This window comes from Papilio xuthus, unplaced genomic scaffold, assembly GCF_000836235.2.
Source record: "Papilio xuthus unplaced genomic scaffold, Pxut_1.1 DF827756.1, whole genome shotgun sequence".
NCBI lineage: Eukaryota > Metazoa > Arthropoda > Insecta > Lepidoptera > Papilionidae > Papilio > Papilio xuthus.
The window spans coordinates 3,088,406-3,111,676 of record NW_013530893.1 but is presented as its reverse complement, the minus strand read 5'-3'; the positions used below and the strand labels follow the sequence as shown (position 1 = coordinate 3,111,676).

The window sequence follows — 23,271 nt, the reverse complement described above, 5'->3', positions numbered from 1 at the left end:
TGTCCGGCTTAAATGTTTAATATCAAAAAAGTTATGATTCTTAATTTAGGGATTTGGTTAAACCACAAGTTATATCCCACGTAGCTCGTACTATCAAAATAACTGTCTGCCACAGAGTAGTTACCGAATCAGAGGTATCATGTATCGCTTCGAGCTTAAGTAATCGACCAATTACTTTGGCGTAGAAACGTTAAAGTAATTCATTTTTAATTGTATTTGATGTGGCGCTTCGTATATTTATAATTGGATAATTCTAGAATATAGTCTCGTAGTTACATTTTATTATAATCTACGGCGTGTTTCAATGTTAATTGGTTTACCCATTATGAAAGTAACATATTTAGAGGTGTTTAAAGAACCATATTCATTTTAAAAATTAAACATGTGTATTTATAGTAAACAATATGATTATTAACTTAAAAATAAGTCAGTGACTCAGAGGTTAAGTACTTGCAATCTGTAGGTCCTAGGTTTGAATCCCGCCATGTACCAATGTGTTTTTGATTTCCGATTATATATGTATTATACATTTATCCGACGTTCTTACGGTGAAGGAAAACATCGTAATGCAACCTGCACATTTCTGCGAAGAAATGCAAAGATATGTGTGAAGTCAACCAACCCGCACTTGGCCAGCGTGGTTGACTATTGCCTATTCACCCCTAACTTAGGGTAGGCTCCGAGTCTCTCGGTGGGGACGTATAGTGAGCTGATGATGATGATGATGATAAGTAATCTAACAAAATTATAACCAATCGCAAATATTTATAAGATTCTGTTTTTATTTTATTTAAACAATTTTACTTGGCTAAAATCCATGATAATAAATGCTTCCTTACAATACTTTTATTACAGTCCCTTTAATAATAAGAATAAGCAATCAACGAAGTGCGAATATTTCAAACACGTCCAATATAATTTTATATCAATCACTCGCTAATATCAGCTCTGTGCGCAAACTACTCTATGCCGTAAGCCATTAATTCTTTGGACTTATTAATTTACATAATTAAGTTTTTATTAGACGATTATTTACGACATCTTTGCACGGATCTTGATTCGAACACTTTAATTAATTAAATTTAAAAAGTCGCACTAGTGGTCAAAAGCAGAAAACAACGTATATGATAATTAGTGGTTTTTGAACGTATTGTAAAAGGCTCGTTACCTGTCTGTCCGTGTGTTTTACATTAATTTATGTTATTCTTGTTAAAAACAAACGTGGTTGTTGACTGTACTTACCACTTAAAGCAATTTTACTAACATAAATGCGAAAGTTTAGATGGATGGATGTTTGTTTGAAGGTATCTCCAGAAAAGCACAACGGATCTCGATGAAATTTGAAACAGATTATAGTTTTTTAAACATGAACATGTTATTAAACGATACTTATTAAATTATCTGTATATTATAATTATGACATTCTTAGAGTTGGTACAAAGTTGGCCTTAAAACTGCCGAATTAAGAACACTGCGATGAAGGTTTATTGAAATTTGACCCTTATTCCTTAAGTATTAAGATTGTAGTAACAGAACAACTTTTAAACTGATACAGACATAATCTTGTAATTGAAAATCAAGATCCGAGAACCTATTACATAGCTAACGATGTTTTGCCATTTATGTTATGTTTAATGTGCGAATTCAGACACTTTTGAAATTGCCAATACTTTTTCAAAAAGTTTAGGAATTAATTTCAACTTCTAATGTCATTTATAATTTAATTTAAACATTTTTACATTAAGTATAGGTTAAAACATTAAAATTCTGATAATATCAGCTAACCATTGGTTTCTGAGACCAAATTCTTTTTATAAAAAATAACGTCATCCCTGACATTATCTTTGACAAAACGGAGATACCAACATGATTTAAACAGAGATTTGCTCTTGGAAACTACCGGCTTACCGTTGTATCATTCAAGTAAGATGTTTAAAATGTGTGAATAATGCTAAAAATGCTACAAAAAATCATCGTATCGAATGTGTTAGTCATTTCTTATATTGATTTAATTTGAACTTAAACTGTAACAATAACAATCTAATTAGACAATCTAAAATACAATCTATTAGAGCTAAATTCAACGTTTAAGTGGCGCAAATAATGCATACAATTTGTCCCCTCAGGCGATATGTTTATGCTTAACACATTGACATTTCACCATTACAACTTAATATGTTAATTGACACATTGACAACCAAAAGGTTAGTACGGTATAAACATACTAGTTGTCGCCCGCGACTCCGTTCGCGCGGAATTGTGTAAAAATTTAATTAGTAACCTATGCGGTCTTACAGGCTATGTTTTACATCTATGCAGTACTCAGACTAAAAGTATAAAAAAAAACACGCTGATACGTTTGTAACATCAATCACCGGCGGTGAAAGGGTTAAAACAGATGTCTACCCAAACATTGTAATTTTTGGAGTAATATAGTATATGTTTAAATTAGAAACATAAATGTATTGATACACGTTTTCATTAAAATTCATATTATGTATTACAACGTAGTTAAATTACAAAAACTGCACGAGGTGACCCCCCTTGATTTACATACAAAAAAGGTTTTTACTATTTACCATAATTTATATATTTTTACGATTGTATTACAGGAAATATACAAAGTAATAACGACTAGTAATAAAAACAAATCTATTTCCCACTAATGTTATAAATGCGAATGTTTGGATGGATGTTTGTTTGAATGTATCTCCGGACCGGCTTAACGGATCTTGACAACATTTGGCAAAAATGTAGAACATAGTCTGGAAGAACACATCGGCTACTCATTACGTTTTTTTTTAATCCATTGCGGACGAAGTCATTGGCCAAAACTATATATTAATAAAACTAGAGTGTCTGTATGCAGTATCGAAAAAAAAATCATATTTAGTACACATGATGTGTTTGTGCTGCTTTGTCTATTGTCTGTCTGTACGTCGGCCAAGTTTGGGTCGGGAAATCTCCGTAACGACTGCACCTATTTTGTCGGAACTTAGACGGGAAGCTAACTGATGCACGCGGACATGTTATAGACATATTTAATTTCTTGCTGACGAATTCGCGAGTAACCGCTAGTCTTTTAGAATAATGATAAAAATAAAGATGTTTTTATACAATGAAAACACGCAGTTATAAAACAATCAACTGGTTATTGACCGGTTGAAGTTCACTGTCGTTCGTGTGTTTTTAAATTTGCATGCCACTGACAACCCTATTCGCAATTTCAATTACTTTACGAGGTCGTCGATAAAACTAACGGCATTCCAATACAGCTCTAAATTGAATGCAGCAAAGTCTTTTTTTGTTTAATAATTGCAATGTTTGTATCAATGAAAGAGAATTGAGTGTAGTGACCTTTTTGTAGCGTTTATTTTACAGTATTTATGACAAAATAGCTATCGCAAGCGACTCTGATCGCGCGGAATTAAAAAAAATATTTTAATAGTCAATGTTCTTCCGCGAGATCCATGCAGCCGTTCTGGAGATCCCTACCTTCAGACACATTCTAAACATTCGCATTTATACCAGCAAGATGAATATTTACCTAAAATTTAAATTAATAACAAATTAATTTAACTTACTCGAATTGGAATAAGTTTTATTTGGCGGCAATTTTCAAATATGGAACACATTCGACATGGACACATTCCTTTTTTAAATTTTTTTTTCATTGTCATGTTTTAAAAACAAATGGGTTATTAACCACGGATTCCTAATACCGAAACAACCGTACAAAAAAGTATTGCTCTCCTTATTATTCGCTTTAGAGAAATAGAGATAGCAATATATTTTTGTAAGTCTTTTTCTTGTGGAAATCCATGTTAATAGAAAGCTATAAAAGTATTCTCGGATTACTGAGTTAATCACAGTATAATATTTGAACATATTCTTTCTCTTACGTTATGGTAGTGTGAAAACGAGACAAGTGCAATATAGTCTATGGTTAAGAGAAGGAATAGGGCGGGTTCAATTTTAGACAGTTGTAAAATCGAAAGTGGGAGCCGGGTCGTCTCGGGGGCCCGCTTAATCGCATTTTAATAGCGTCGGCGTTTTACAAAGGTGATGCGCTTCTCCATTGCTTTGTGTTGTGTCGGATATCAGAATGTCGGAAGCTAGTTTTGTTTTGTCGGGATTTAGTACAAGTGGAAATAACGGGTTAAAATGTCACCACAATGTTTAATCTTACTTATTAGTACTATTTTCCAAGTTACAACAATTTTTGGCAGCAATTACAGTGTTATTTCTAATAAAGGGCTCACAATATTTATTTAAAAACTTGTCATCTCTCTCATTGTCGTTGAAAGAAGAGAGATAGCAATATTTTGTAATACATTTGTTTCAGCAGAAATTTACGATTACAGTAAATGTACAAGCATCTAAACACTTCAAACTATAAAATAATAAAATAGTTTGCTTTATAAAAATCGCTTTTATAAATATTATTTGTGTCGACCACAGACAATTTGTATACAGCTTCTTAAGTATAAAGAAAATGGTCCGACGACAGTGACCATACGTTATATATTACAAGGATTATATTTAGAATTGAATTTAAAGCGAAGTTGTTACTACATTACAAAATATTACCACTCCAAATATTAAAAAAGATCATGTTACTTTACTTGAAAATGAAACTATATAGGTTTTTATTGAACACTATTATATTTTGCTAGTTCATTTACAAAATATTATAATTATAAATTAAATTATCAAACGAAAAAGCCGCAAAGCAAATAGGTGGCACCTCAACCGCACAATTAGATCACTTTGGTACGCAAAGAAATTCTGTATTTTTCCGTAATATGGCGTTCGTAGTATGTCCTGGTGTGAATAAAAGTATGGTTACCTTACAGCTATAGTGGTTGGGCTCTACACCTCTAGTGCTCTAATCACACGCCGGAATGTCTCTCTCAATGACTTTTTGTGTTTCATTCAGTAGTTGATTTATTTGTGGGAAGGCGATTGATACCAAGTTTTAAACGGGATTGATTTATCATTTAAGAAAAATTAACTATTCTAAATTAAAAGTGTTTATCTTAATCCTAAGATTGTATATTTTAAACTAGATTAACACGTTGAGCGCCACGTCAGTCATCGGTGGCTGACACTAGATTTTCTGTTTAGGTTGCGTCAACCATCGGTGGCTGTCACTACATTTTCTGTTTAGGTTGCGTCAACCATCGGTGGCTGACAGCGTGTATCATGAGAACTATAAAATTTTACACTATTTTCCGTTAAAAATGTAAACTTTAATACCAGTGCGTATAAGCTGCGCTCGTGGCCTGAACGGTATTGTCTTAGAAATACTCGTGGCGCTCAACGTGTTAACATCTTTTCAAAAACGTACGTACTGTAGATAGGTACCCTAAGAACTCCACGAGAATTTATTCATATTAAAAGAAAATAAATGTTTATATATTTTAGGTCAATATATTATACAATCTACAGACAGTTTGCAAAATTAGTTTTTTTGTGACGCTTCTAGTAATGTTTAAAGTTTAACTGTAAATATAAAATACCTCTCAAAATTAACTTTTTAAAGTTTTTTTTTCATATCCGATATTCAATGTGGTTTCTATTTAAAAGGAGCACTTACTTTTTAAGTTAGTATTTATTTTTAAATTTCGTTCTGAAATCATAGAAATAGTTTTTTTAACATTCAAATCTTGTCTAAGATTTGAAAATTGTATTGTAATTCGTTAATTTCTCTGAGAAGCGTCCAAAGCACCCGCTGTTAGTCATAACACTGTACGTGACTGCGGACTCTTTGACATTTCCGACCTTTTTTACTCTGCCTTTTTTACTTTTTATTGTTTTTTTTTTAATTCATTTTCGTTACCGATTACAATATTATCCGTCGGCTACCGGACGATCCAAAGGGCTGATATAATTTAGTTTTATTTAATGCAAAATAAAAGTGAATCGTATTGTTGAGATTTATTGGTTTGAGGGTGGGCATTATAAGGTTCGGAATCATTTTCAATTTTTGTGAATATTATAAAATGATAAAAAATAAGAGCTTTGTAGTTTTGTGACAATCTTAATGGAAAGTTACTTTAAATTATAAGATAAGTGTGATTTTAAGTTAAAATGTAGTTGCATTTAAAATTGTACAGACCACAATATCTTTACTTTATTCATAGAAACATTTAAATAGTTACCCGTTAACTATTGAAAAAGTCCAATAAGGAAAATTGCATATTTTATCACAAAAATAACTATAGGCCTTGCATTTAAAGGGTTCATAGTACCACAATGAAAAAACCTATTAAAAAAGGCTTAGCGTGTAACAGAGAGAAGAGATGAGTGAGTGAGACAGTTGCGGTGAATACAAAGCGGGCGGTGAGCGCCAAAGGCGTCGGCGCGCGCGCTAATTGGAGGCCTTGCCGGGATCAAAGCGCGCCGACACTGCAACGTTTATATTAGGCAGGCACTCGCGCAGGATTGATTAATTTCACCGCGAGATCCGCGCGGCTCTCGGCAATTACTACAACCTTTGTTGTGTGATCACTTAGTTCACCTATACACAACACATCGCGGTAAAGCCTGATACCAACTATTGTGGATTATTAAAATGCATCTCATATGATTCTGGCTGGACCACACGCGGATGAAAACCAACCAAAAATGGATTTAAAGTGTTGAATGAGGTAGAGCTCACTTGTATCGCATTAGTAATGTTGATCCTTCGGTGTGAAGTTAGCCAATTGTCGTGTGTTTTACTCACATCTGCAGCTATGTTCATTACGTAAAATTACTTGAAAATATTTACGTTGATCGATCTACTATATAGATAATCTATGATGCATATCATTGAATGCATTTTAGTATCGCTAAAACTCGAGAACGGCTGAACGGAATTATCTTATCTTGGTCTTGAAATGTTCATGGAGATTTAGGGAAGGTTTGAAAGGTGAGAAAAATTCGAATTGCCGGGAATTCATTAAGTTTTTTTTCATTCCACCAGGATAGAGTCCCGGGCAACAACTAGTACATTATAAAACCTATACCTCGGTATTGATTCCAATATGCAATATAGCAGGGGAGTTAACTGATTTATTTTGTACGCTCCAGCGTAACCAAAGGTGCTTCAAAGGCTATATAACTTAGATTTAAGCCACAAAGGCCCCGCCGTATATGTTGCGCTAAGTTACCGCCGTCAGTGAAGTGTTGACGTTAAGACCAATTTCCTACGCCTCGCACCATCTCTATACGATAAAACAACCTACATGCATCTCTTTACATCTTTATTACAATGGAATAAGGTATAATTTAGTTTAAAGGAATTATTTAAATTGTAGATTCAATAGTTTGTTGACTACAGACTTATAGAGGTAGATTTCTTAAAACAATGGAGGAGAATTTAGTGTTCTCAAAGGCTTTTAGTTCGTCCACTATCAGTGTATTTTTATTTAAATTCGGAAAAAATTACAGAAATCGGTTCGTTAAGATCAGATATTATTCCATCTTACTAATATTATAAATGCCAATGCTTAGATGGATGGATGGATAGATGGATAGATGTATATCAGAAGGTAAGGTAAAAGTTGTTTTTTTAAATCAGGATGGGGTCGTGGGCGATAACTAGTTCAGAAACAAATATTTCCAGCTTATTGTCCGACTAGGATATCAAGAAGTAAAATATATCGATTCTATTTATCATTTTATTTAACCACCATATTTGAACATGTCACGAGAGAATATATTCTTAAGAACAATGCAATTATTATATTTCAAAATGTTAATAAGCTTTAAAACTTGGAATAGTATGTTCATATTAAAGGCATATTAAGGCACCATTTAGAAGGCAAGGCGCTTCTAATTTGTAATGAGAGGTTGTGTTGCGTCAAAATAAGACTGGCCTCACAAAAAGAAAACAACCGCGCGATACCATCGATCCTCGGGCCTCGATCAAATGGCTTAATCTTTCGCTTAGGGTGTCCATAGACAATGTCTTCATTATTCCCATAATTTTTTTATAATCTGTAAATAATTTAATAGGTTAGAATTTTATAATCTACGCAGAAATATTAATAAATTAGGTATAGTAGTTCTAATAGTATCAAACCTTAGTTTTCGATACAAAGTTAATAAAAGCTTTTAAAATGAAGAGCTCTGACTATTTATTAAATATAAAATTTTTAAAATCAAAGTATTAAAATACATCGCTATTCGTTATGTCGCAATAAAATAACACATGTCTAATAATTAAGGCAATTAAAAATATTACTAAACACGGTCTAGATTATTAATTTAATTACAAAGAAACATTTAAGGCAGATTGTCCTTTTTAACAAAGATTTAACAACACCTTGCCTAATCAACAATATCGTAATTGGACAGTCATTTATAACTAAATTGTCTAAACGATTATGTTTTTAATTTGCCTTAATTCAATTATTTATTTATCCTTGAATATTAAAAAGTATGGCGACCGTCAAATTAGCGAGCGTCGACATTCGCGATTCTATTGGTGGGTTTGCACTCACACAAACATGCTATCTCAGTTAATTTCATAGACAATGATAGGGATAGCTATATGTTTTTTTCGATTAATTTTTCGGCAATGGATACCAGTTATTATTGCCAATTTTTGTTGTTAGTATGTTAATTGATTTTCCACGCTATAGCACAAAAACCATGCGTTCTTTATCGGTTACATTTGAATAAATTATGCGTTATACAGTAGCTATCTATTATTTTATTAATTAACCAGCTGTCACCCGCGACTCTGTCTGCGTGGAATTAAAAAAACTTAATTAGTAGCCTTATGTGTTCTTCTAGACTATGCTCTACATCTATGCTAAATTTCAGAAGGAACCGTTCAGCCGTTCCGGATATACCTTCAAACAAACATCCATAAAAATATTAACATTTATAATGTTAGTAAGAAGTAAGATTTCGAAATGTTGGTAAGCATCTATCAGAAGATAATGACAAGGACTTTATTTTTTATTATAAATATTGAAAGTTCTCATGATCTACTTTGCTATATTTAAATGCCTTAGCAACGAGGTAATTTAAAACATGAACACTATTATTATGTTTCCTTGTATATTTCTACAAAAGACGGTAAAAGCTAGTAATCATCTACTTAAGAAACATTACGACTACAGTTGCGTGCGGTAACTAGCCTTGCTATGGAGGATTCGAAGTTGAGAAAATTAATCAATTTAATATAATCAGGTAATATTATAGCAATCTTACTAATTAGTTTAATTAAATATTACCAGGCGCTGATCCAGTATTATTATATTTACTCCGTTTTAAACGAAGAATCTCTCTGTGCCTCGGTTTTATATAACAAAAAAAAACTAAAATTCGCACAAAATTTTGAATAAACATATAATAATTTGAACATGGTAGACGAACGAACTAGTAAATCTTTGTCATGGAAGAATATTTAATATTGCGGGGTTACAGCCTCTTTAACACCTTTAGATTTACATAGAGAAGCTACAGGTGAGAAGGACCGTCGCCCTAATTACTCTGTGTACGTACAATAGTTTATTATTGTACATTTTGCCCTCGATATTTTTGGCAATAATAAGAAACGAGTTAATTGTTCATATTTTTGTATAAATCAACGTTCATAACACAAATTACGGTCATTATATCGTAAACTATAAGGACCTTAACGAATCAGATATTTCGCAATACATTTGCAAAAAAAAGGCCAATATTTTTTTTTGTTTTGAACAGTTTCCTTTGCTATAGATATATGTAATTTTAGTTATACTTCTTTTAATTTATATCGAATTATGATTTTTATTTTACATGTCAGACATGATTTCTTATCTTTTATTTTAGTAAAATAAAACTTCCCTAAACAACAGTAAACCATCTTACTATTATAATATTATAAATGCGAGAGTTTGAATGGTTGGATGTTTGTTAGTAGGTATCTCAGGAACTGCTCAACGCATCTTGATGCGTGCGACCATGAAATTTGGCACAGATATAGAAAATAGTCTGGAAGACCACATAGGCTACTAAGATTTTTTAATACCGCGCAGACGGAGTCGCGTGCGTAAACTAGTGATATAATAATTCTGCATACGGCCTACAGTATAGCACTTTAGTAATTTCATTATGAATCATGTAGCCCTTTTCTTACAAGAAAGAGCACAAAAGATTTTACCAGATGCGGTCTTTTGAGATGCCTTTTTATTGAATGGATTGAGTTCAATTGGAACCGGTTTACGGGGCACATGTTATTCGCCGCCGGTGGTCGACGCTCGTGTTGGAACTAATTGTGAGGCATTAACCTGATTATTGCGCAGTGTCTTTAAAAAATCGATAGATGGCGTTTTAAGTTTAATAAACGATTTAGATTATAGAGTATCGATTGGCCGAGATTTTTTTCGCTGTAATTGAAATAAGTTTAAGTTAATTTTTATTGCAAGAAATAGTGCTGAAGTCAATTGGTTATGACTACTTACAGACATAATCATTACTTACCGTGGGTTTTTGAGAACAAAATCTCCGTTTAAAATATTACTATCTCTATTTTGTCAAAGATTCTTCTTTGGGATGGATGACGATAAGTTTTATACAAAGATTTTTGTCTCAGAAACCAACGGTTACTCTAGCATTTTTAAGTGAATATGATAATTAAAATTATTTTTTAAACCATCATAATTGGTGCTAATTTATAGTTTATATCATGTTAAAATATTCTTTTGGTAACTGCTTATATTGCCGTACTTTAAAAAAAAATAACAATGTATAAGAGTATAGGCATTGTAAATACATAAAAAACAGAAGCAAAATAGCGTAACATAGAAACAAAATGGCGGTTAGTCGTACGTCAAATTCAATCAGAGAATAGCAGTCGCGTTTAATTAAAGCCGGTCTATTACTGGTCATTACGTCGCCCCCGGCACAGTGATTAGTCAACTTGGATTACAATGGGGGACTATATTAAGACCAACCATTGACTAACCGTCGAACTCAATAACCGATCTCGATTTTTATTCACTAAGATATTTTTTGAATATTAATTATAGTGTTTATTTATTTGCAACTGACTAGCTTTCGCCCTTGACTACGTCTGTACGGAATTTAAAAAATCTATAGCCGTTCTGGAGATATATTCTAACAAAAATTCTAACATTCCCATTTATAATATTAGTATGTAACTGTCTCCCACAAAGTTGTTGGTTGGCCACTAAGGATGTATCTTAGTGAAGATTTATAAGATATCTACGCTTAGGATTATCGTAATAATTTAAAAAGTTGATATTCCGTTTAGAGTATAATTGTTCCATATTTGCACATGCTCCGGATATAAAGTAAAAATAATCTTTAAATCGATTTTAACGTTTAATTATAGAGTTCAAATGTAACTCTACTATTTTATTGTGCCACTGTATCGACGCTTTGTTATTTATGGCAATCGGGGGAACGCTGGAGGCAGTTTTAGGATCAACGAGTACAAAAGCTTACGATTGCTACTACCGAACTTACTAAAACAAATGCTTAAGCATTTAAAAGGTTAAGTAAGTCGTCTGAAATGAAATGTTTAAAAATACTCGAATGAATTTTATATATTTCTTCAAAATGCAACATAATTAAAAAGTGATAAATTTAAATATATATTTGTCCCTTTCGTACTCTTTGAAAGAGACAGAGATAACGTTATTTTATACAAGCTGTTGAATCAACTGTCATCATCTACCAATTTCTTTACATTCAATTTGAGATATAAAAAAACTTAAGTGGCTTTCCGATCGCTACATGACTTTCAAATCAATATGATGTCTTCGTTTACAAAGGAGCCATTTTGTTGCGTATTGAAACTTGCTTCTGTCAAGACGAAAGTACAATCGCGTTCAAAAATGTTATCCGACATACATATCTGACCTCACTGATCTCATATACTTTGAATTGTTCATTGAAAACCTTTTGTTTTGTTCAGACTTAAAAGCTCCAATTGAAGTCATCTAATTTTATCATAGAGATAATATTAGAATTTACCTAATACCAGTATCAACCACAATCGTCAGTCAGCACCACAATGGTACAAAATAAATAGGCACAAAGTACCACGGCTTTTAGCTGGAACTGGAACATAAGTTGGTGGCCCACTGTCAATATGTAATCGCGATAGGGCGCTTCGCAAGACTAGGAAAAGTTTGTCTCACTCAACCGTAACAGAAAACACTTTAGTAGGTATATGTACAATTCAACATCGAATAATGAACACGCTTTGGCTATTTCTAGACGAGTTTTAGCGATTTATTATTGACACAAATAGCTCATTGATTTGAATTATAGTTATTCAGTGTTGCTACATGAATTAGTGGATTGGTATACTTCATATGTTTATCATATTTAAATGTGGTATTAATACGTACCTATTGGTACATTACGCTCGTCTCGATGCTTAGAAATAGTTATTTGCTTTCAAAGTCATAGTAAATAATTATATTGGTGTAGATAATTTACATCTACAATAGAATATAACAGCATTCATTATAAAAACTCATATATAAACACGGCTAAACACTCACGTATATTCGTCCGGTGGCGGCACCGACTAGTTTCGAGCCCATCGGGGGCCCTTCATCAGGATGAGTGGTACTGGTATTATTTCGCGGACGCGGCCCCACTACCGCCAAACTAATCGGATGTCCAGGTTGCATCACTTATCTCACCGTAAGAACGTCGGAGAAATGAACGAAATTCTAAAATGGAAAAATACATTGGTACATGGCGTGGATTGAACCTTGTATAGATTATGGTACCATTCAGGCAAGCGTTTAACTACACCGCCAACGATACTCTACTAATCTTAATTACTAACATACGATAATTCATACATTTTTTTAATAGAATTAGTGTCTATTGTTTTTTCTGTAGGTTTGGCTTCAATCAGAAAATATATAGGAAAAAAAACATTTTTTTTATGTTAACTTTTTCCATATCGTCATTGAAGAGTTAATGTAGATACGTTTAAAACACACTTTTACCAAACCATTCAAGTCTACACCGCATTAAGCTCTTAACCGTTGTAATACAACCGAAAATGACTTCACAACCGTCTTTTGTGTTTGTCAGAGTAATTTTAAACGTTGTTAAAGTTCGCTGCATCTTACAATGTCTTCGTGACTTACTGTCAATGTAAATTACTTTTTTAATGTAACACTCATTTGACGCACGATAACTTTTAAAAATATAACTGTTAAATAAATATTATTAAATGTGAATATTTAATTTAGCGTATATAAGTTTTTATTAGAATTATTATCGACTTTCCTTGCATCGAAAAAGATAAGTTTTAATTATTTCAAATATTATATTTAATGTTTAATTCGTTTATAAAAATCTTCCTAATCATAACAAACATCTGTTTTCAAGAATAAAAAGCATTTACGAATCATATCTGTACATTTTGACAATTCTGTTTATGAAAAGATTATTCTTTGCGTCATAAAACATCATAAAAATGCATGACCTAAAGGTCTATGTTACCAGGACATAAAATAAAAATAAACAAAAATGCAAATTGTATTCTTTTATTTTTTACTCTTTGACATGTCAACCGTCCGCCATTGTTCATAATTCAAACGGACCAATCAGTGATAAGTACACGACATGGTTTATCGTGCGTCCAGTAAAATGTAAACATAATTCAATTAAATAGTTTTCACTCTGTTTTCCTAACGTTATCACGTTTTATAGTGTGTATCAAATTGTAAGTTAATCGTTTATTTTATCACTTTTAAGCATTACGTAGAGAACAACCAAACCTACAAAGATTACTAACGTATTTTTGCAACGTTACGTTTGTTATTACAAAGTACTAACCGTTTATTTTTTAGATCAAAAAACCCTGTATAAAACATATTATCAGCCCTGTAATTATTTTAAAATATAGATAAATTATGAACTTTTCAATTCGGTTATAATAAACATATAATAATAATACCTGCATGGCCGAGTTTTGTTCGGTATTTTTTTTTAAATTGTGTTTTTTGGAAATTATATTTAAGTACGAATTACTAATAAAATAATGAAATATGAATAATATTTTTCGATCTTACCGATAGAAAAAGTTAAGTTTATGTCTAATTTGATTTAGATAAACACGAATAAAATTACATTTTCTAAAAATGATTCCTAGCTAGATCGATTTATCGCCCCCGAAACCTCCTATATACAAAATTTTATGAAAATCGTTGGAACCCATTCCGAGATTCTATATATATAAAAGATTTAAGATATACAATAATGTATTTATTCTCGTCCTTCATGAAATAAATTATCTTTATCTTAAAATTATCTTTTCATTTTTTTAAAGAATATAAGCTTATTATTATAAATAATTAGTGAAATTATGACCTAGATATGATACGATTTTTAAATCGACAATTCGATATTATTGAAACCGCACAACACTAATTATCCAAATTTCATACGATCTTCATTGAAAGCTTTATATGGTTATAAAGCTTTCAATGATGATGAAGCTTTCTTCCTTAATATGAAATAATTTTCGAAAGCAATTCAAAAAAATTTTGGACGTTTTTATTTCGACTGAAAGAAATCGCGTGTTACAATAAAAGAGACGAAAAAGTCGTGACTGCGTTTATTTTGCGATACAATTACATACAAAAGACATCATTTTTAGTAAGTCTCATTGTCATATAGTTTATTGAATTGTTTCGCAATATGTTCGAAATGTGTTTCCATCGATGTAATTAATTTTTCAAATTTTATAACAAACAGCAGCTGATACGTAATTTATGTATTATTCATAATAAAATATGAATATAATAAAAAATAATTATTCGCAATAAACGGATGTGGAATAAAATTTTTGCAAATTATTCGATTAGTGAAAACTATTTTATATCATTTAATATTAATTATTAAAATTTACATCATAATTTCAATCTGTTTCCACTGCATATGTGAAAACCATATTGCTATCTCAATTTTCTTGTAATAAATAAAAGAGACAAGAAGGCTGTCGCCCGTGGCTCCGTCCGCGCAAAATATTTACTAACTAGCAGCCTATGTGTGCTTCCAGAGTATGCCAAATTTCATCGAGATCCGTTGAGCCGTCACGGGATACCTTGCAACAAACATCCATCCAACCAAACATTCGCACTTATAATATTAGTATGTATAAGATTTCAGCAGTGGAAATCTACGACTAACTTTGGTTTTCTGATACCAAAATCTGTATTTCAAGCATATTGTTATCTCTATTTTACAATATGGTTGTACACATAGATTTTGAGCTCAGAAATCTACGATATGAAAATAAACTTCGACATACATTTTAAGAACAGAAAAAAACAAATGCAATCTATTTAACATCTTTATATTTACTTTATATATTATATAAAACATGAGGAAACCTCCCCATTTTATAATACAACCTATCAATTATTAAAGAACACACCTGTCTACAAAAACCGACAAACCATGGTAGGGGCACACAATTATTTCCAATCGACAATTTAAGAACAAAAAAAATGAATTAATCAATTAGTTAGGGATGTGTTATCTGGTTCAATATCTATGAAGGGACAACCCTTGAAATGTGTTTGAAATAGTTCTTTTGTTTTTGGCTTTTTTTTAATTTCTCTACTTACTTTTAAATAACTCTCAAAATAATATAATCGACTACATAATCTTTATGTACTCTTCTGTAAGTATTCGATATTTAAATTTTTTATTGAACATACTGTTTAAATAGAATGAATAGTTGACTAAAAACTAATTAACGAGAGTAATATAGAACTACTAGTTGGTTAATTCTCTCCACAGACAAAGGAATAACTTATAATACAACTAAATGTACTTATATACATTTTGATAGAAATACGTGATTTTCGTAATTTACGTCTTTACAATATTAAAGCTTTCATCAAAAATAAAATCACTTACATATATTCTCTTCGAATTCTAGCAATACTATTGATTCGTAGTATCGACGAAAAGGGTTACATCTCTCAATAGAACTAGATGAAACTCTTTTCGTCGGTTGGGTCAAAATAACAGGGTGTTTTTACGAAAAGGCCGGCGGTTTATTTACAAAAACAGGCCAATAATTCCGCTCCAGGGTGTCCGGACTAATTCGACGTTATTAAATAATGGGGCTTCTGCCGTAATGCATTATCTACACGCCTACAACATGTGCAAAGGTTTTAAATATTTTTTTAACTAAACATAGCATATATTCAGATAAATATTACGGGTAAATTAAATTGTCATATGTTTTAATTATCTTTATTATGTTTTGTCTGTTTGTTTTTAATTTTGTTTAATTTGTTATTTGTATCTGTATAACAAACTTTAAAAAAAATTGTATATGTAAATAGTTAGACATAAACAATGCAGATATAATTATTATAAACAAATTAAAACATATATTTTAGTTTCGACTTCCACTTAAAATGCACTCTTCATCTTTTTTTCCAAAGCTTTCAAAGCTTGCACCATTATAAGTCGAACGTATAATAAAGCCATCTTCAAGCTATCACAGATGGAGGCGATAGGATCCGATGATTATGTCCGGATAATATTATAATTAAATTAATGTGTAACTTGTCCCTTTCTTATGAGTTGGAAATGAAAAGGATGCATGTTGCAAGTGACACCTTGCTACTTTAAATTGGTATTTCGTATTACAGGACATAAAAATGATTTTGAATAATAAGTTCGCAAAAACTTTACCAGTCGTCACCTATTTGAAGAAGTTTCACCAAAATTATAAAAAAAAGTCTTAGCTTTATTCACTTCTTGTCCACATCTTTAACTAAAGCTAATAACTGGAGGTATAAAGACTTAGTTGAGAAACGCTTTCAGGTTAGGATAAATTAAAAAAGATGTACATTCTCTCTATTAACTTTATACACAATGATTTCATAAAAAATCGTTATCTACCGTTTTAAATTATTTACCGTATAAAAAAGTCGGTAACCAATGAAGAGAACTCCCCTATGGATATCCAATTAAATAAAGAACCCTATTCACAATCAATTAGTCAGCGAATTCGTTCAAAAACTCACTTTATACGTGTAAAAGCTCAGTGTGTATGCGGCATAATGGCGGCGGTGGCTTTTTGCCGCCGTTTTTTTCTTTTTTTTCATAATAGGGGTAATATAAGGCGTTGGGACTGACACCTTTGCGGACCCCACAGGAGGTTGTATAGGAATAATTTGTGGGGTAATAAAATGTAATAATTCTCAGCGTGAATTGAAACGCTCATATAACTTTATAATGAAGTAAGGAATAATGAGAAATTTTAATAATTTAGACGGCGAAAACTCTTAGTCTAACTGCCAAAAAAGTGCTAAATGCAAGCGCTTATGTCTGGTTTACATTATGCCAGTACTACTGGACGGTAGCACTGGTATGGACTGGCTTCAGTTAGTGTTTACATTATGCCAGTTGTATACGCTACTGACTTAATATAAATTAGATGTTGCACTAAAGTTGCTGGATATTTTATATTTATTTCATAAATATACTATTTTAAAGCCATTGGTTAATAATATTCTTAGAACATATCAACAATAATTTACTAGAAAATTACTTGTATTTAAAGAGATTTCTATCATTGTTTCCATCAATGATTAATTTCTTTGTAAAATATTTAATGTCGCTTACATTGTATGTAACACAGACTATATGAATTACACGTACGATCATTATACAGATAAAATCTGAATTAACTTAATGTCATATTCAACTAGAAATGATTGTGACAGATTAATTTTGTTGCAACCTTGGTTTGTGTACTGTGGTTTACTAAAATTATGATACGACTATGATGAACACATCATAATTATTTTATGTTTTTTTTTCCAAATTAGATGTGATTTATTCTCGTTATTGTGTAAACGTACCTTTATTTCTATCGATTTGTATAATTTTTATTTTACGTTAAATTCTTGTATTGTGTTAACTTAAGCAATTTATACTTTTATTCAACGACAATAAACAATATTACATGTCATCTTGTTGTAATTAAAAAAAAACAAGTTTCAATTTATTTGCCGGTGGAAATGACGTTTTCATATTCCCGTAATTATATAGTGATATACATGTCCATATAAAACCCCGATCGTTTATCTAATGTACGTATAATAATGATAGAGATATCTACAACAATAATATCTAATGCCCCGCGGTGTATACAGGGGGATGTTGGAAAAAAATATATTATTTCCGTTCAGAAACACAAGAAATGACTTCCTCAATCAACCGGTCTTGTGCCGTGCTGTCAATGACAAATGTTCTGCCTCTAATATTTTAATCTATGACATATGCGCCAAAGATTAGATACCGCCTTTTGACGTAACTTCAAATTTGGAACGACCATTGTTAAACGTTGATGTCTTCTTTCTCTATTGTGCCAGCAACAATGGCGTTTTTTGCAGACTCCGTTTAAATTAGGTTTATAACGTTTTTGAAAGGTTCTATTAAATTATAATAACCACTTCTAAATGCTTAAATGATTGCTCAAACGGTCCATTTACTATTGGTTAATTTGCTATTTGCTATAACAAATATTTTAAATAGTTATTTTCACACGGTATTTAACATGGAAAGACTTTTACTATTAGTAGGGACATAGTTTAGGAATATGTTATGATTATAATCATAGAGCAAGTCTAAAATAATTATGGAGGCAAGGTACTTGGGTGGTCGAATTTATAGTCCACGTAATAGAAATTGAATTTTAATTTATCACTTGTACTTGTAAAAATTTCTATATAATGTTATATAATTTTATCGATACTCATCGATATCAACATCGACGATGACACAAGAAAAAAAAAATGGCGGGAATTTTAATGACAGCGCGCGCAACGCAGATGGCGCTTCACAAAAATCTTTCAATTATGTCCGACGCCGCTCTATAATCACAACTTAATCACCAATTTCTGAATACGAGCGAGCATTATCTCTTAATATGTCTTTGTCTTCGATTACGAATATCGATTATGATACTGATCAACGTCAGCCATCTTGAATTGATTGACAGATGTTTTCTTTGTTTTACAAAGTGAGAATTTTTATTATTGATTGTCATTTGTCAATTATAGTTTATTGCTTTAACAAAATATATTTAAAATTATGTAATATCGAAAAGCAATTAGTGACATAATTAAAATCCCACTTTGCCATAAGATTACATACTGTTTTTTTCGTCACTATCGAATTGAACAATGACTCACTGCAATTTTACAACGTCAGATAAAAGAGACTACAGAAATTTTCTCGTCTGATTTTAGTTTAAATATGATAAACGATTGCCTATACTGTAATGCTTCACATATGTGATATATACCCACATACATATACAGTCGGACATGGATAATCGAAACGACAAATCTCTATAAGTGAGAGTCATTGTCTGTTCCCGACGGCGCCCTCTATAAGCAAGAAAAATATCGCGGTCTGTGGAGTCTCGCTTATTCAGGTTCGATTCTATTATATTCTAGCTGTCACCCACGACTCCGTCCAAAAAAAAATAATAAGTAGCCTATGTATCAACACATATTGAAGATTGTTTTGTTGTTGAATATATGTAGGTTAATAACAATAAACAAGGGTCGAGGCTGTGGAATTTTACCGCAAGAATTTATCAAAGAAAGAAATTACCAAAACTAAAAGAAATGAAAACAAGATAGTTTTCATATCCGATAGCTTTGCCACTGGGTTATCATGAGTCAAATATTCGTATCATTAACAAAAACATTTGGTTTGCAAAGAACGTTAAACCTATAACTTTTAAGAGACAGGACCTGCGAAGCACGTGTATTGTGGTTTAAGATCTTTATTTCTCTAAGAATTTACAAAATTCACTGTATGACAAACAATTTTACTACAACATATAATTCGAAATTTCACCAGTAGTCGGAGTATTCCTCTCAGCCAAATGAAAACTAAATATTTAATTCAAAATGTCTTAATAAAGCCTTTTCAATACGTGTCAGCATCCCATGCTCCTATGTGATTTTACCTTCCGCCAAAAGTAGCAAACATTAAATAGAAAGCAACTCTTTGCCTAGTCCGTTTCTCTATAGTCAAATATGTCCGCTAATGTCGGAACAAACAAAACGTCTTCGAAAATCAAACAAGGGAACATCATTAACTGACGCCAACGGATATCAAAGTTTTGTTTTTTTTCATAATTTCACTGTACGTTTCCACTACCGAAACAAATGCAAAAAACATATTATGCCGTCTCAATCGTCTTAAAAAACAAGGACAATTTTAAGTATTGTTGGAACAAATTAATGTTTTTGAATTGTTTCAGCAGTAAAAATCTTATAGTTAGATTTTTACGTTAGGTCGAGTTCGAAGTAGGAATTTTCTTATTTTTTGTAATATCATACTTTGAAAGATATTAATAAATAGTTTTTTATTTTGCGGTAATGTGCATTTACGCTATTTTTTTTGAAAGTTCTTGTCAAACTTGAAGGCAGTAAAATCACAAATTGTTTTTTTCATGCATACCACTAAAAGGGATTCCTATAGGAGTGTAATTCAAAGTGCAAATTGTTGTTAGGCCTACTTTTTACAATATTATTGAATTATTTAGTGTAAAATATACTTTATATGGTATTTTATAGATATGTTAGTAATGTAGGCACAATTAGGCAATTCATATCTTGAAAAAATATATTTGTTTGCACATACTGATTTGCAAAGTTTAGTTTATAGGGCGTGTTCTTAATTCCTATTTGAAGATATATGAAAGTATGATATTTTATTAGCGACGAAAAATGACAGGATTTATAGAGTAACTTTTAACTTTCTCTAATGCTAACCATCATCCTGTAGGTTTTATATTAGACAATTTTAAATTGACCTTCCAATATGATCATGTCCACAACTATGCTATTATTAAGAAAACAAACTCTTCAGTGATTGCACTGAAGAGTTTGTTTTCTCTTGGTTTGACCTTTGGTATTGGATTGGTATTGACCAATTGCAGTAGAGCTTCAACGAGGCTTAACAATTAAGAATAAGAAAAACAGGTAAGGACTTACCTCCATTGTCAGTATTGTTGGCTTCGAATGTCTTGCTGGTCATGTGGAATAGTGCGTCGAGCGGCGTGTGTGGTGCGGTGGAGGTGTGCGGGCGACGCGGCTCCGAACAGCAGTCGGAGGCGGAGGAGGAACGCTCTGAGGTGGAATCACAGTCCGGCTCTCGTGGCCGCAGCAGACCAAGCGCTGCCAGCCTCCACCGCTCGCCGTCCAAAAGCGCCGCGCCCGCCAGTCTCTGCAGCCGCTGCAACCTCTCCAAACCAGACGCGTCCCATGGACGCACTATACGAGGCGGCGCCCTAGGGCTATGAGACAATATGTCCAGGATAGAGAAACTCTTCACGCCCTCCCCCCGTCGCTCCTCCACCGGCTCCGAAGCCATCTTCAAGCGCTTCAGCGGCCTGAAGTAATCTTGAGGTGACGGCGAGCGCGACGGCGCCGGCGAGGGGCGGCCCACGCTGATATCGTCCTCGGAACAGCTGTGCCCGGACATCGACTCCTCTTCCATGGTTCAGTTCACATCCATCACAGTAAAGTCACAACGCTATCGGAGGTCGCGGTTCACACGATACACGGCTAACGACTCGACGCGTCTCGGTCGACTGACGTGACGCGACGGTTGACGCCGCGGGCGTCGCTCGAGGGCGTTCCGAATTTAAGCATGGGCCAATGGTGAGGCGGTCTCTTGAAGGGGCATGGCGGGGATTGGTTGGCAGTGGTACGTGGGGCGCGGTCGCCTGTCACACCGTACGATCCAATAAAACTTTTTAATCCGGCCCTCTCGATTGGGGGGCGAGATTCGTGGTGTGATTAATTTAGCTTTGCACCGGCGGGCGGCGGGGGGTTCGGATGGGGGTCGCGGGGCGCGGCGGGGGCATCGTTTAATTACCGGGATGAAGACGCTTGGTCTAAGTACGGCGCTACAACACTTAGCTTCGCTACGAGCGATGTTTGTCACCGCAAGAAGTGCCACTTTCCTTCATTTATAGTTCATCAGTTAATTGCCGAGTCTCGACGACGCGACGTGGGAGGCGTGAAACCGATTATTAAGGTTAAACGTCTGTCTGTAAATGATTATCTGATTTTCGCATCAATTTGATAGATTTTAATAAAAATTATTTCAAATATAAGACAAACGTAAGCGGTATATTTATCTAAAAGTGACATTGAAGCTTACGATCTATCTATTAATAAAGAATTTATGTTTTTTTTCCTATTCAACCATTTTTTTTCATTCATTTAATTATAATTAAACGAATTAATTACCTAATACGCATATTAATGCCTTAAAATTGCTTAAAATCATCTACTTATTTTAATTTATTATGAACAGTAATTTACTATAAAAGTTTCTTTTTATAAAAATCTAAGTGTTTTTATATTAATTTATGTCCTATATTAATTAGCATAAAACAATTACTACTAGTCGTAATAAAGCTTTTAAATAGCCTTTGACTTTTAAGACGCAGGACCTGGCAAGCGTGCCCTCTGTCATAAAAAAACGAACAGTAAGTTCTAAAGTCGCTTTTTTGTGTGCTCTTTTTGCGTATAAAGACGTAAATGTCGAACTTGTTTGATTGTCAAGTTTATCTTGACACCCGAAAAAAGTACCAGAATTTATTTAGCAACAACAGCTCATTAACTGTATTTATATAATACAATTGTCTAGTCCATTACTTTATAGTCAAAATAAACCGCGAACTGATGCTTATTTTTGATTATTAAAACGTTTAAAAACGTGACTTTTATTTAGCACAGAAATCAGTTAATTAAAAATATAATTTACTACAGCTATAAAATAGTTTAAAAAATATTAATTCTCCTCATATTATATACACGTATATATTAGTTAATTTTATTTAAAAATGATGAAGTAGACCGAAAAGTAACCAGACTAAGTACACTGTCCTAATATCAGTCGGGAAATCACAATAGAATCTTTTACGCTTTACTATTAAAGTAAATATTAGGTATCTATTGCGTAAAACTATTAAATATAACAAAAAAAAATCCATTGTGATCGGCCATTAGCGAACCAATCTGTTATTAGTGTCGGTGCTATATCCCATTAAATATTACAACCGGAACTGACGCCATATTGCGCGCTTTCCCGCGACGCGATCAACCAATCATCGTCTATTTCCGGCGCCGCCATTGACAATTTAGGGTTTCCATAGATATGTTGAAATTGTTATTAACTATGCAATTTTGTTTTTAATTTCTTTTGTTTTGTGTATTGACGCATAAA

At 32.6% G+C, this 23,271-nt stretch overlaps 1 protein-coding gene across 1 annotated transcript in view; it reads right to left on the bottom strand.

Annotated features, from left to right (window-relative positions):
- Positions 1-21,607, bottom strand: part of LOC106116181 (barH-like 1 homeobox protein) — a 50,270-nt gene extending 28,663 nt beyond the window's left edge. Inside the window, exon 1 of the mRNA XM_013309930.1 lies at positions 21,027-21,607. Within this exon, the coding sequence (XP_013165384.1) occupies positions 21,027-21,531 (505 nt within the window). The 5' untranslated portion in view covers positions 21,532-21,607. The remainder of the gene's footprint in view (positions 1-21,026) is intronic.
- Positions 21,608-23,271: the final 1,664 nt, after the last annotated feature.